General features: G+C 34.8%; 1 protein-coding gene across 3 annotated transcripts; it reads right to left on the reverse strand.

Moving 5' to 3' along the window:
• Positions 1 to 934: 934 nt before the first annotated feature.
• Positions 935 to 13533, reverse strand: LOC111514804 (DNA repair protein complementing XP-C cells homolog). Of its 3 annotated transcripts, none has more exons than XM_074171321.1 (7): positions 13371 to 13533; positions 9707 to 11919; positions 4306 to 4547; positions 3628 to 3853; positions 3407 to 3575; positions 3144 to 3298; positions 935 to 1309 (listed from the first exon to the last, which is right to left on the reverse strand). In XM_074171321.1, the coding sequence occupies exons 2-7, from the start codon at positions 11903 to 11905 to the stop codon at positions 1115 to 1117; spliced, it is 3186 nt and encodes a 1061-aa protein (XP_074027422.1). In that variant the 5' UTR covers positions 11906 to 11919; positions 13371 to 13533; the 3' UTR covers positions 935 to 1114. The 3 variants fall into 3 exon arrangements, with proteins under 3 accessions (XP_074027422.1, XP_074027421.1, XP_074027423.1); XM_074171320.1 differs by having other exon boundaries at positions 13360 to 13533; XM_074171322.1 differs by having other exon boundaries at positions 13319 to 13533.
• Positions 13534 to 14204: the final 671 nt, after the last annotated feature.

The following is a 14204-nucleotide window of genomic DNA, read 5'->3' on the forward strand; positions in this document are numbered from 1 at the left end:
TTTATAATATCCAGTGGAATATTTAGCAAACATTCGGAACTATTCAAGAACTGGTTTTGATGTTTTGTACAGGAAGATGTAGCAAATGAGAGTTCTGCAGATTTTGTGAAAATAGTAACATTTGACAGAAAATTTGTAACTTGAATAAGTCGCACGCACACAAAGCGAGTAGTTCCACCGAGACGTTGGCAACACTAGTTTGAATTATCTAGTTGATAGTTGATTTATCAAAATGGAAACGAGATGTGTGAAAATGTTCTTCTTCAATCGTTGATTTCGATATTTTTACTGTTCGGGGACAAGTAAACTGTTTGGGGACAAAGTGTCAGATGTCAGAAAAGATGAATACTTTTAACCTGAATAAAATTATGAAAATTGAAACTTATGAAACTTTGTATTTGTAATTAACGTTACTGCAGTTTCGTCCTACAAGGACATTTTCAAACGAGTACCATACATTTTATTTGTTAAAAAATTTCGATTATATCTTGAATATATAAAAATAACCTTTTTTTAAATTCCAATTAAAATATACTGATTGGCGACCTCCACCAGAGCACATCGAGAAAACTGCAAGTTAGGAATCACACGTTAAAAGGTAAGACCTCGTTAATCCTTAGCTCGCACAAGTTTCGACTTCTGAGGGTTGTCGTTCGTAGGGGTGCGACAGCTGGTTAACGGAAAAACAGATTTTTTTTAACAGATATTTGAGAACTCATTTGTTATGAAGAGAAGTATTGTCAGAGGCCCAACATTAATTGAAAAGGAGATCTATATTTAAGCAGACTTTCGATATAATATCCTCAGGATAAATGAGTTATACGGTAATACGAACGGCTATTGACGGTTTTCATCAGTTTTGGGATGGCAGCTGGTTTATGCGGAAGAACCCATTCTTACAGAATACTGAAGAAACTCAAAAAAAAAAATTAAATACTTAATACTCATTAGTTTATTGAAAAATACTATACTAAGGATTAACTATTTACTATTATTTCCTGAGATTTTCAAAATTTACATAAAACTTGGGTGTTAAAAAATTAAAAAGAATGAACAATATCACAGAATTTATAGTTTTCATACATACTCGTGTTTCAATATTTTAATGACAAATTCAATTGCGTTTTTTTGAATTAAACTTCATCCTCCCACTTTTCTTTCCCTTTTCAGAAATGCAATGTTTCTCACTGAATTTATATTTTGCTTTAAGTCTCTCACGGATCAGCAAACCTTTTATCAATTTTCTCCAGTTGTCATACACTCTCTTTTCAATTTTCTCATTCTCTCTTCTTTCAATGTCTTCTTGTTCCTGAAAAAATAACAACAGCAAATTAAAAAAATTAAATATTCAAAATTATTTCATTTAAAATTATCAATTCTGTTAAAATTAAAATTCAACTCCAACATTGTAAAACTCACAAACTAATACAAACTATATCGAAATAAGTGCCAACTATCAAGCGAATATTCACACTGTATATATGCATTGAATATTCAAAGAACAAATTCTGAACTTTCCATCTATTTGAGTAGTAGGTTTATTATTTAGACAACCCACAATAAGATGTAACTTAGAAATACTATGAGTAAAAAGTTTTCACAGAAATTTGTTGTATTCTTTTTAGGAAACCTTTTCATTTCATATCTGTAGGTGTCCCGTAAGGTCCTGCCTATCACTGCACCTGTATTCATTGTACACGCATGACTTTCCCATATTCTAGAGAACAAATGTGGGTATCTAGGCGGACGATATCGCAATTTACGCGTATTCATTATTCTCGAGCGAGGTGGCTAAGCAGCAACTGCATATTTACCTCGACAGGATGGTCCTGCCGTACTTTGACAGGAACAAAATTGAGATGAACTCATCGAAAATTGGGCTTGTCAACTTTTCGAAGAAATGTACCAACGTGAAGATCTTAGGGAAGTTGCGAATCACTGGCGTGAGCGTTGATGAGCAGAAAAGCGCGCGGTATTCAGGAGTTATCCTGGATAGGCGCCTGAATTTTCAGGAACACTTGAGTCTGGCGATCCAAGAAGCGACTGCAGCGACTCGATATGATGCAGAATAAGGTGCTCCGTATTTGAACGAACAGTGACGGATACATTTCTTTGGTAGATCTTTTTGATCTGGCTGAAGTAGAGGCAGTCACTGAACATATCAGGAGGCTGTCTCAGAAATTTTTCAAGTACTTTCTACCGGAAAGTCCGCTGACGAGGGACGTCACGGCTATTAGGAGTTATCATGATCAGCCCCGTAAACACGGGCTGATTTCTGATTCATTGGATAACTTTCATGAGCGACAAGAACGTGGATCGCGCTTAGTCCATTGAAAAATTGGATAAGATGAGATAAGCAGAATTACCCATAATTTTTTTTCCTGAACTTCTTCCAGAAGGTTCCGGACAACTAACATTGGCTTACAAAGGTAAATGAGATACAGCAATATCGAAATTGCACCAAAAGGAGATCTCTCGCGTGAGTTTCGGCAGGAAGAGAGACGTCATAGACGGAGACTAAAAGCGAAAACTATTGAGTGGAGAGCTACCCGTTAATATCAGCGGGGGAGCTTCCCACTGTCCAATCGTGGGATCGTGTGACGGCGTGTCTTCTGTTGTCTTGTTAGGCTCAACAAAACAGTCATCCTCCTGTCATCCCCTCCAAACCTATCCCCTTTCCTTCCCTAACCCTGGTCCCGCATGTGGGAGAATGTTTTTGTTAATGTTTAATCAGAATGGACAAATAAAGAATTTTGATTATGATTGAGGAACATAATGGTCACCAAGTAACCATTAGAAACGGAGAAATATAAATTGCATAATGAAAGACATTCAAGACTTCAGCGAGCCTTATACTCCAAATTCAAAAACTATTTTAAAAATTCATTTAGGTATACTTGAAGTATTTATATAAATTCATAGATACATTACAATAAATTTTGGTTTATTAAATTATCGCATGTTCTATAATTTCAATCTTGCATGAAAATGCAAAGAATGTGCATGTGTATGAGAACATTGAAAATGTCACCTGAATAAACAAAAATTTTCAAGTATCCTATTAGTTGAAAAAGTTTCAAAATTATATTATGATAATTTGAAAATATTTTAGACATTTAACTGATCATTTTGTTAAGTCTTACCATTTCCCAGGCAGCAACAACTTGATCTTCGAATTGTTTACAGACAACAAACCCATCGTAGATAGCTCGAGTCCAACCTTTTTTGAATTCAAATCCAGTAACAACAGTAGCACAATCCACGTTCAATTTCTTGCAAACCTTGCCGAGTCCAGGAACTGAAATTGATGTCTACACTATAGTTAGCGCTAATTTCTTTTCATCAACATAATTCTTAATTTTTTTTAAACTGTATCTTACGTTAATTAATCAAATAAAACTCTTACGTTTCAAATGTACAGTCCCTCTGGGCAACATGTTTGGTTTGAATAGTTCTACATTGCCATATTCATTTCGAGGAATTACCCCATTTTCAGCAGTTGGAGGCTCGAAATCCATGGTTTGCCATTCACCAAAAACTTCCAGATCTCCGCCACATACTATTTTTCGATTTATCTAAATATATTCATTATGAGAATATGTAAAGCAAATGTGACATAAATTTTACCTTATCCCATCTTGGTGGAGCTGAGACGATTTTATAAGGTTCCTCGCCTGGTTTGACGACTTTTCCGTCTTTTAACCAAAATTTTCTTGATTTGCAAGTGTACAGAGAGTTTCTTGGATAAACCGGTTCGCCCCTCACATAACCCAGTGGAACCTCATTAGGAGGATACACTGCTTCATATTTGAGTAAGTGTCTTTTTAGTATATATAAAGGGTGGTTTTTATATCTACAACAATTTTAAAGGTCGAAATGATGTTGCAAAAACTAGTAAGGATCGCAATTTTTTCAAGCAATTTTCCATCCTTGAAATTCTTCCATACACTGACCGGTTACTTGGTGAAAATCAATAACACTATTCATGACAACGATTAAAAAATTTTACAATACAGATTTATTTCGTGCCAGAAATCGCACGTTAAAAGGCAAGACCTCGTTAATCCGTAGCTCGCACAAGTTTAGACTCTTGACGGTGGTCGTTCGTGGGGGTGGGAACGGCAGCTGGTTAACGAAAAACATATTTCAACAGATACTAGTTTCACTAGAACAGTGTTTCCTCAGTTAGTCAGGGAAACTACTGTTGTGATGAAAGGCGTATTGGAAATGAAGTCTATATTATGAAAATTTGTAATCATTATCATAAATGATATTCTTGAACGCTAGAACATTTTTTTGACTTACTCAGATATAACTTTTGGAAGAGGTTGTTCAAACTGTTGTCGATTCATATCTTCATCTTCTTTCATATCTCTAAAGGTTTTCTTGCCTATGAATGGTTTGAGAGTTTCTTCCCACCAATTGACATCCGCTCTCAACTTTCGAGTAACCGTATTGAAACTTTTGCAGTACTTCATAGTAATATCTTTGAGGGTATTATCATTATTCCAAGCAACAATATAATTTATAGGCTGGGTTGCTCTATTCTGAAATGTACATTTTCTGAAAAACTTTTCAGTTTACTTCAAAATATCACAGGTATATGATAGAGCTTTCGATTGAACAAAAAAATTTCTTATTTTTACAGAGAGACGTAAAAAGTCCCTCTCAACCCTTGAACGGAACAAGATATCAAGGTCGGATGAAATGTACACTAAAATGTATGATTTTCAGTACTTTTTGATAAGAATGACTTAAGTTTTGCACCATTTCTCGCCGAGATGGCGCTACAAACTTTTTTTTCAAATAGAAAGAGGTGTATTTTAATACATTTGATGAGTATTTTAATCCTCTATCCAACACTTTCATTATTAGCAGTTTTATATTCGTTTTTTTAGAATCTACAAACAAACGATCCTACGAATAAATTGACGCCGGCCGCTGCTGGTCTTGATCAATCGATTATGACTTGGCCAAGGGCGCACTCAATTCGACTTGCGCTTTGCGATTGTTCTAGATATCGCGTCGCTTCGAGCGAGAAATATCTAATACGGAGCTAAACCACAGTATACTTATATAGTATACTATATAGTATTTCAACCTCTTGTACAATCAAATTATTGATTTGATGTAAGCCTACTTTTGATACGGACATGATGAAAATATGTATGAAAATATAAACAATTTCCAACAGAAAACTGACCGTCTTCCTTCTATTACGTACTGAATAACACTCTACCAATTGCTAACTGCTGCAGATATATTCGTCTACTGATTTAATAGTGTGCCAGGCATTTCTTTTATGTTAAACAGCGCGAGTTACCCCCACCATGGAACCGTGCTACATTTTAAAAAAAGTTCACATTGCTAGTTGTTACCCACTAGAGACGCCTGACGTAACAGCCAAGCCCACCTCCCAACTGGACGCGTTAACAGAAGTCGAAGTATATGTGTGTATATGTATATATGTCTGTGTGTGTGTGTATATGTGTGTATATATGTATGTGTATGTGTGTATATATGTGTATGTGTATGTATATATGTATATGTGTATATATGTATATATATTATTTTAATGTTTTTATCATCTGACAATTCTTTCCTGTTTTGTATTTATAACCAATTAATATAGAATAAATTAGGGAAAACTGTTTTTATTTCTATTCTACTGTATTGTTGTGAAAATATTTTATAGAAACATGACTGTATATATATACATTAAGTACATCCACTTTTAACATCCGACAATCCATATTGGTTTGCATAATTTTAATTTCATTTAATTATCATGACTTCCTGCTCATTTTAAGCAGTTAGGATTTATGTACTATTATATTTAGGAGCTTTGTCAATAAGAATTCTATTCTTCAGATAATAAAGCATGCTTTGATTTGATTTGATTTGATTTGATACAAACAGACAGTGGTCGTTGCGCCATCGTAGAAGACAGGCGCTAACACAGTCCTCGCCACCTGCGCCTCATCATTGACAGCGAGGGTAGAGCGATGCGTTACGTCATAGCCTTCGCCTCAGCCACACGTCGTGGAGTGAACATCTCGCTCTCCTACCGTTGAACGGTTGCTGCTGTGTGAGCCCACCTCACACCGATGGAACATTCATTACTTGGAGGATTTTTGAAGTATGCAGAGGTATGTTTATACACAGACAAGCACATGATGAAACCCTGTCCCGTGCATTCTCACACACACACACACACACACCAACCAAATGTAATTACGTCATTATGTCACACACACACACAAAAACTCATATGAAAAAATTCTGAATGATCCATGCACTTCAAGGTCACATCGCCTTGACTTCGCTAAACAAAAAAAAGCAATTAATACGTCATAGTGGTGGGGGGAGGCCCAGAAACGGCTGTAATCTGCTACTACAGTATACTGTGGCTAAACTATTCAGGTTTGCCAGCTTTTTCTGTTCTTTATGGCACTCTCGATGTCAAACCTGTAATCTGTCTGTAAATATATTAATCCGCCTATTTCATTGAGGCTTGAGGCACCCAATTACTATGCAAAATTGCATTCAGAACAGGTAGCTGTAATATAAATTTATTCCCGAATAGTATTCTCCAGCTCCCGTTTATGTTCGATTTTCAACCTGTCAGGTGTTTCAGCCAAGTATGTTCTCTTGATGACTGTTGCGACTTCAACAGTGAAATTTGTTCAGAAATGTACTTCCGTGAACATATTTGATGTTCGTTCCTTTATACATTCTTAAATTCAAACTTTACCACGATCTTTTGAAAGTTCTGTGAAATTTACAGTATGAATTGGTCTAATCTTGCCTCCACCGTTGTTACAATAAGTGTATTCAATACTATCATTGGTGTGGTTTTCAGTGATCCCTTATTCCAGAAGGCAAGTCTTTGTACCTTTCTTAGTTCACCTTTGTCCATGAAATCGAAGATAAGTTATCATGATTTTACCCACCATTGAGTATAGCCTTCATGTGTTTCCATAACTACTTTTGACCAGTTTCAATGCTACCTCTGCCTTTTTTTAAACCTTAGTATTGGTTCTTGGTCGGTCTAGGATTACTCCTAGATATTTAACCTTACTCGACAGTTGTATCCATTATGTTCCAATAACTCGTCCATCCATTACAAATTTCTATAATAGTGAGAATATTACGGTTTCCTCCATTCAAGAAAGCAGCTAATATTGTATTTCTTTGTTCTTGTTAACATGTTTTGCTTATTCCGTATAAGGCCGTTTCTGTTGATATACCTATTCGTACGCATATTGTTCTCGATGTAGTGGTATGGTAGCCAGTGATACTTCCTAATATGTCAAGTAGTTTTTCTAACGTTTTTTAGCAACGATACCACTGGAATGATTGGTCTTTGAGTTCTGGTTTTCCAGGTTTCGGTTAAGAGCCTTCAGTTCTAAATTTGTAAGGATTATCTAACACTCTCCCCCTTTTTTTATGCACTCTCCAGCATCTGTTTTTAGATAACTTATTGAGACCTTTCGAGGGTATCCAAGCACATGCTTGGATTTGTTCAACCCCCTTGCATGGCATCTCTTAATTTCCCCAGGACTTTATTGTATTCAATTAGTAACCTTCTGTATCAATCTCATATATCTGATTTCCTTGCACTTTTGAAGGCTTGTTATTTCATCCGCGCTGAAAAATCTTCATTCCATCACCCTTATACCTTTAAAACTGCATCATACTGAATGAGGCATAAACTTTTGCCACACCGATTGAGGTATCTCCAAAACATGCATTCTGAATGCAGCAGTCGCTTCTTCAGGAGTCGAAAAACGTTGACCTCTTAGTTTGTTTTTTACGTGCGGGAATAAAAAGAAGTCATTCAGTGCCAAGTCGGGACTATACGGCGGATGACTCATCAAATCGATGTTTTGAGTGCTCAAAAATGCAGTTGTTTGAGCCGATGTAAGAGAGCTCGCACTGTCGTGGTGAAGAGTGATCCGTCTTCGGCGGTTGGTTTCCTGATTTCTTAGCAAAGAAATGGTTGTGTACCACTTAGAATTGACTGTTCTGCGTTGTTCTTGTGGTACGGTTGCGACATGCCCAGTTTTTCCGAAAAAACAGGCGACCATTTGCTTGGAAGTGCTTCATGCGCGAACAACTTTTGTTGGATTTGGCTCATCGTGAAACACCCATAGAGTCGACTGCTGTTTACTTTCGGGCTCGTACGCGTAAATCCACGATTCATCACCTGTCATGATGTCATAGACGTGTTTCGAGCCACCGCGGTTGTATTTTTTGAGCATTTCCTTCGACCAATCGACAATAGCCTTTTTTGAGGGATTGACAAATTGTGTGGGATCCAAAGCGAACAAATTTTTTTGACAGTCAAATGTTTAGGCAATATTGAATTTATGCTGGTTCCACTAATGCCTAAGGTTGTCTCAATCTCACGATAGATCACATGACGATCTTGCAAAATCAGTTCGCGCACTGCATCAATGGTTTTCGGAACAACAACTGATTTTGGACGACCTTCACGAAATCCGTCTAAGAGTAAACTACGACTACGATTGAATTCATCATAACATCGATATACACTGGTCCTTGATGGAGCTTCATCGTTAAAACTTGAATTAAATTCATCCATGCACTGTTGCCGAGTTAATCCACGTCGAAAGTTGTAAAAAATAATCGCACGAAAATATTCACGATTTAATTCCATTTTTGGGCCGAGATGAATCTTTAAAGTTACTGTAAACAACACAAATAGCGCGCGTATGTCAAAATGAATGAGTACGTATAAGCTCAAAAATGTTCAACTTTACGATAGAGCTGTCAGTTGCCAGATTGCACCACTAGGTTGCCAAATCGCGAAACATAAAAGGCAACTTATCGTATTTATAGTTCTCTATCAGTCCAAAGGGTAAAAGTGCCAGGCTCCAACCAGTCTAAATTCAAGATGACCTTATAGTTCTCATTTAGATAAGCTAGTCATATCAGGCGGAATATAGTCTATTAAAAGTTACATATAAAAGGATACTTTTGATGAAAGAGTGAAAATCTCATAATAGCAGTTTGTACATAAGATCTATAATTTTATCCATGATAATAAAAACAATTTTCACAAACATTATTTTAATTATAGACGCGTTTCGCTACTATTACTTTACTAAAGTAAAGACTCGCCCAAAGAAGCCATTCTATGGCGAAATACGTGTTGGCGTTTTTGTAAAACTGTTCAGTGAAAATCTCACAATGAAATGTTTTTTGAATGCGTTAGTTATATATTTTCATCAAGTATCGCCCAATTCCAACATATACCTTCAGAATATTATTTTTGTTTCTAGCTATAGGAAACTTATCCCTAGGTGCAGCCATATTTGAATTTCTGTGTCGACGATTTTTTGTCAACATCTCAAAATGTAGATTGTTATACCATTGCATTGCATTGAATTTACGAATATTCCACCCTTTCGGTAATCATAAAATCATTAGTTATTATTCCCCTCTGCACCTATACTGAAAAACGCTTGGAAATCACATCAGTCAACTTTTCAATAGAAACTGTTTTGCCTAGAAACCTTGCTTGACACACTAAGTTTAAAAATTATTTTACCCTACTACTGGGCAAAAAAACCCATAAATCATTTCTCCATACAACTCGCTACTTCATTACACTCCCAAACAAGTGATTCAATAAGGTTGTGTGTCTAACTTAGTAAAAATATAAATGAAAGGTACTTACATATAATTCACTAACACAGTCAACTTGCCCTGTGATTATATCAGCAGCAATCCATTTTTTCTCTGTCTCTAAATACACTTCTACCCACACATCAACATTCTGCTTATTTTTATTGGGTGTTTTACTTTTTATATCAGACACATTTTCCGTATGTTTAATTCCTCGGATGACACCTATCTTTTTGGTTTTTGGTACACTCAACTTACTCTCTGGATCCAGGTGCTTTCTTTTTTCAAGTTCTGGCATAAAGTCACTATCATAGTCACTGTCTCCATGTCCACTTTTTCTTTTATTTGTCAATTTAGTGGAACACGTTGAATTTACAAGGTACTTGACATCCACCTCACTTGTTGGTGCTTTACTACAAGTGGATTTTCTTAGTCTCGTCTTCCTTGAAGGGCTATGTTTTTGAGAGGTTGTAACAAACTCATCTTCAGAATCATTTCCATAAGATCTTATTTTTATACGACTGGAACGTCGTTTAACAAAAGGAGATCTGTTCAATGTGTCATTTTTTAGTGGATCTTGTTTCTCAGTTCCAGTAGCCTTTTTAGATTTTCTTTTGGTCTTGATGCCTACTGTCTGAGTCATGTCTCCTAACTCATCTGATAAATCATTTACACCATCAAGTTGAGGCACACACCTAGAATTTTTCAGGTTTCTAGTCTTCGTTCTGGTTAGTTGATCATCTTCAATGGTATCACTATTTGACTTTGAACGAGTTTGTTTTGCTTCTGAGCTTTTTAATGTAGCAACACATGAATTACTCTTGGATCTTTTCTTATTTTTATCTGTTTCTGACAAATTATTATTATTTTTACTTTCAATGATGTTTTCAATCTTTTTTCTTGGTGCTTTCACTTCTTCACTTTTTCTTTTAGACCCTATCACTTTCTTGGAGGTTTTATTTTTTTCAATTTTGTCAATTTTTTTTTCACCAATTGTGTCCTGCTGAATACCGCTATTTGAATCTTCAACCAATTTTTTTTGGCTACATGAAGCCTCTGCACTGGCTCCGCTTATTTTTTCAGAAGTTTTCTTCGCTAAAGAATGTAGATCACTATCTAATGGTCTCAGTGGTTCAACTTGGAAAGAAAACACAAGTCTGCATTGCAGTCCTAGAGCCCTCAAGATACTGGTTAAAATAAAAACAAAGCTTCTTTTGTTGAAAGCCAGCTTTCTGTTGATTTGCAAATGTAAATAGTTTTGAAAATCTAGTCTTTTTGGTGAAGGTTTCTCTATAAGTGTTAGTGTAGTTCTGTACCATTGTATGATTTGTTCAATGTCACTTAGGCTGACTGTTTCTGGTGACTGGAACATGTCAGAGGGTAGTAGAGAAAGAGCCATGGCAAGAACTTGGGAACTATTCACTGCAGAATTTACATAGTTTCCATGTGCTATCCAACACAGCAGATGTACCTTGTGAACAAATATTTGGTTAATTTTCCTTATACGATTGAGCCGCCTTTTCATGGCTGCAAGTAATTCAGCCTCTGTTTTTTTCTTGCAATGGTTTGGCATTGCGCCTACAATAATCTCTAAGTTCTTTTTAGGAACTTCAAATTTTTCGTTAGTCTCTTGTTGGCTTTTCATTTTCACTTCCTCCCAGTCATCATCAGTGCTCTCAAAGTCGCTGGAATGATAATCTTCTTTTAAATTATCTAGAGTTTCGTGTTTCAATTCACCCTGTGCCAGGAGGTTAGATATGTTCAAATTAGATTCTTTGACTTGTTTTTTGGCTTTGTACTCTTCTATTTGTAGTTTGACTTCTTTAATTCTGCGAGTATATTCTTGAAGTGATTGAAAATCTTTAGTAATATTTGGCTGACTTGAACTTTCATGTATCTCTTTCTCTATAGTTGCTGGCTGACAAGGTATGTCTGTTTTCTCATTTTCTGAGTCTGTATCTGATGAATCGCTAAGTCTAGCAACTCCAGAAAATATGTTTTTTTCAATTTTATCAAATTCGTTTTCACTTTTTCTTGAGATTGTGAAAAATGACGAAGAAAAATCAATCCCATTTACTGGCTTCAGGTAATTTTCAATATCACTTTCACTAGAGGATGATTCATTGTATTCTGTTTCTGGTGAATTTTCATTTTTTTTCTTTTTAGCTGATCGGAATTTCTTCAGAGGAACTTCATCCATATCCTTTTCAGTTATTGAAATATTTTTAAAGGAACTTCTTGTTCGAGGCATGTTTTAAAAAAGCACTAAAGAGAAACATATGTAAGTAAGTATAAAGAATTGCATAAATTCAAAATTCATTTAATACATGTATTCCCCTGAAAATGTTGAATATATCCCTATATTCAAACTAAAAGGGTTTTTTAGCAGGGATTAGTTTTTTGGAAAGAGCTTTTTGGCATTCTACTCCTCCATATTTATACAAAAAACGTTGAAAACTTCCGGAGGAAGGAAAAAAGCAATCAAGTTCAAAATGAACTCTTTACAAAGATGCTTTGATCATGTATACCAGTTAATCTCAGATAAAAACTGGAAGTTTATGTAAGAGATATTTTATATAGTAATTCTTTCATATAATATATATTATGTAGCGTTCCTATAAATGATAACTGTTTCAATACCATAACGAATGTTTGGAGTACAAGTTGAATAATTCAATGTTCATGTGAAAGTAGTTGTTTTAGGAGGGCTTTTTCTTCCAGTTTGTGTCTGAAAGTATCTTCTATATATAGGTAATCTTCACATCTTTGTAAGGAGTTTATTTTGAACTTGATATAACCTTCTTCCTTCCTTAGAAAGTCTATCTTCACGGCCCGAAATTTCCCAACTTTTTCAAGTCGAAAAAAAAGCAAAAAGTTGGGAATTTTGTAAAATTGTCACCTGAAAATTTGTGGACTGTTCAAGACTGTTTTCTTACTTCGGAGAATTTTTTTTTTGAAGATTTCAAACAACTCAGAATTCTCTTCAAGTTATGCATGTTGGGAAATCCCAACCTTCTCCTGGTCCTTTCCCTTTTCTTATTACCTCTCCTTTTCTTTTTTCTCATTTTTATTTTTTTAATTTTTATTCATTATTTTACTATTATTTTTTTCTACAGTATACTCGATAGTATTAACAATTTTGAGAAGCATATGGACGAATTTTATTTGATTTGACATTCCCCCACTACTTTATTTCAAACATTCCCTCCATAGAATGAAAAATGCCAACTGGAAGAGGAATCAAAGAGTATAAAAACGATGGGAATCGTCAGTCATTTCAGTGAAACAAAAAATGTAGACACTGAAGATGCATATTAGAATGTGTCAGTTTAACAAAAACTGAAATAAATAGCTGTCAAATGAAAAGTGTGTGTGCATATTTTTATATTTTTTAAATTTTCATATAGAGAGTCTTGTACTTGATACAACTACAAAAACTTTGTATTATGACAAGTCCTCCAAAGATTTTATACTCAGACGTTGAAAAGTGTTTGGATTCGACTGTAGACTTGCTCTCATGGGCAAGCAGTGCTCAATTTGATAAAGGCTTTCAGTTTTATAGAAATGCAATAACATTGAACAATATTTTTGAACGAATGATCACTATAATCTATTTATTACATAAAGTCAATAATATTGATCAATAAAATTGACTATAACCCACCTAAATAATAAAATGGATTTTTTCCATTGTTTATTACTCACTTTTCACTTACCACCCAAGGTTTTTCTACAAGTAGAATTTGAAAATCTTATTCCATAAACATAAAAAAATACTAATGTTATCCTTGTTATATGATATTACGACTATGTTTACACCTAATACGGTTACAGTTATCACAAATAATTATTAGTGATGGGCTAATTCGAATTAAAAACAATCGATAATTCGATTATCACAATAATACGAGATATCGAATCGATTATCAAGATAATTATTATTCTTCTTCTAATTATATGATCGTTGCTTCCTTATTCAGGCGCATTTAACCATAATTTGAATTGATTTGACAAAATTTGCATAGGGAACTCAAACATAAACATTAGCTGTTCTCTATTGCTTGTACTAGAATTACAACTGTTTTTATAAATTGTCATTTTCAAATCAATCACAGATAGTAGCTGGTTTTGTTGCGGTACACTATTCATCTTGCGACGAAAACGTGTTCTCACATATTCGCTCCCCATTCACTTAGATTTTTCGGTTTGATTATTGTATGTGTATATTCAGTATTTTTTAACAATTAACTCTATATTTCAAAAAAATGAAACATTTACCGTTTTAAAATCTGCCATTCTTTGTTTTATCGAATGGATTTGTATGATCACATAAAGAATAGGGAATAAATTCATCCTTTGTTTATAAAATTCTTCAATGTTAGTTCTTTGTGATTTTCGTCTTCCTCAGAACTCAAAAGTAACTATTGGAGAGAAGCGGCGGATTTCAATATTCATTTTAATCACTTTTAATCACATTTTAATCACATTTAATTATTTGGAAAATTCATGTCACAGTGACATTGATACAATCGTCTTGTTTCAAAAGTAGC

This window comes from Leptinotarsa decemlineata, unplaced genomic scaffold, assembly GCF_025532065.1.
Source record: "Leptinotarsa decemlineata unplaced genomic scaffold, Ldec_3_MD MMD2_tig00000010_RagTag_RagTag, whole genome shotgun sequence".
Taxonomy (NCBI): domain Eukaryota; kingdom Metazoa; phylum Arthropoda; class Insecta; order Coleoptera; family Chrysomelidae; genus Leptinotarsa; species Leptinotarsa decemlineata.

Excerpts from the sequence above, each read along its gene's own strand:
- LOC111514804 (XM_074171321.1), bottom strand. The coding sequence starts at position 11,905 with ATGCCTCGAACAAGAAGTTCCTTTAAAAATATTTCAATAACTGAAAAG. Across the intron at positions 3,854-4,305 it reads CTTCCAAAAGTTATATCTGA|ATATAAAAACCACCCTTTAT; the intron begins GTAAGTCAAAAA and ends AAATTGTTGTAG. Across the intron at positions 3,299-3,406 it reads AGGGACTGTACATTTGAAAC|TTCCTGGACTCGGCAAGGTT; the intron begins GTAAGAGTTTTA and ends CATCAATTTCAG.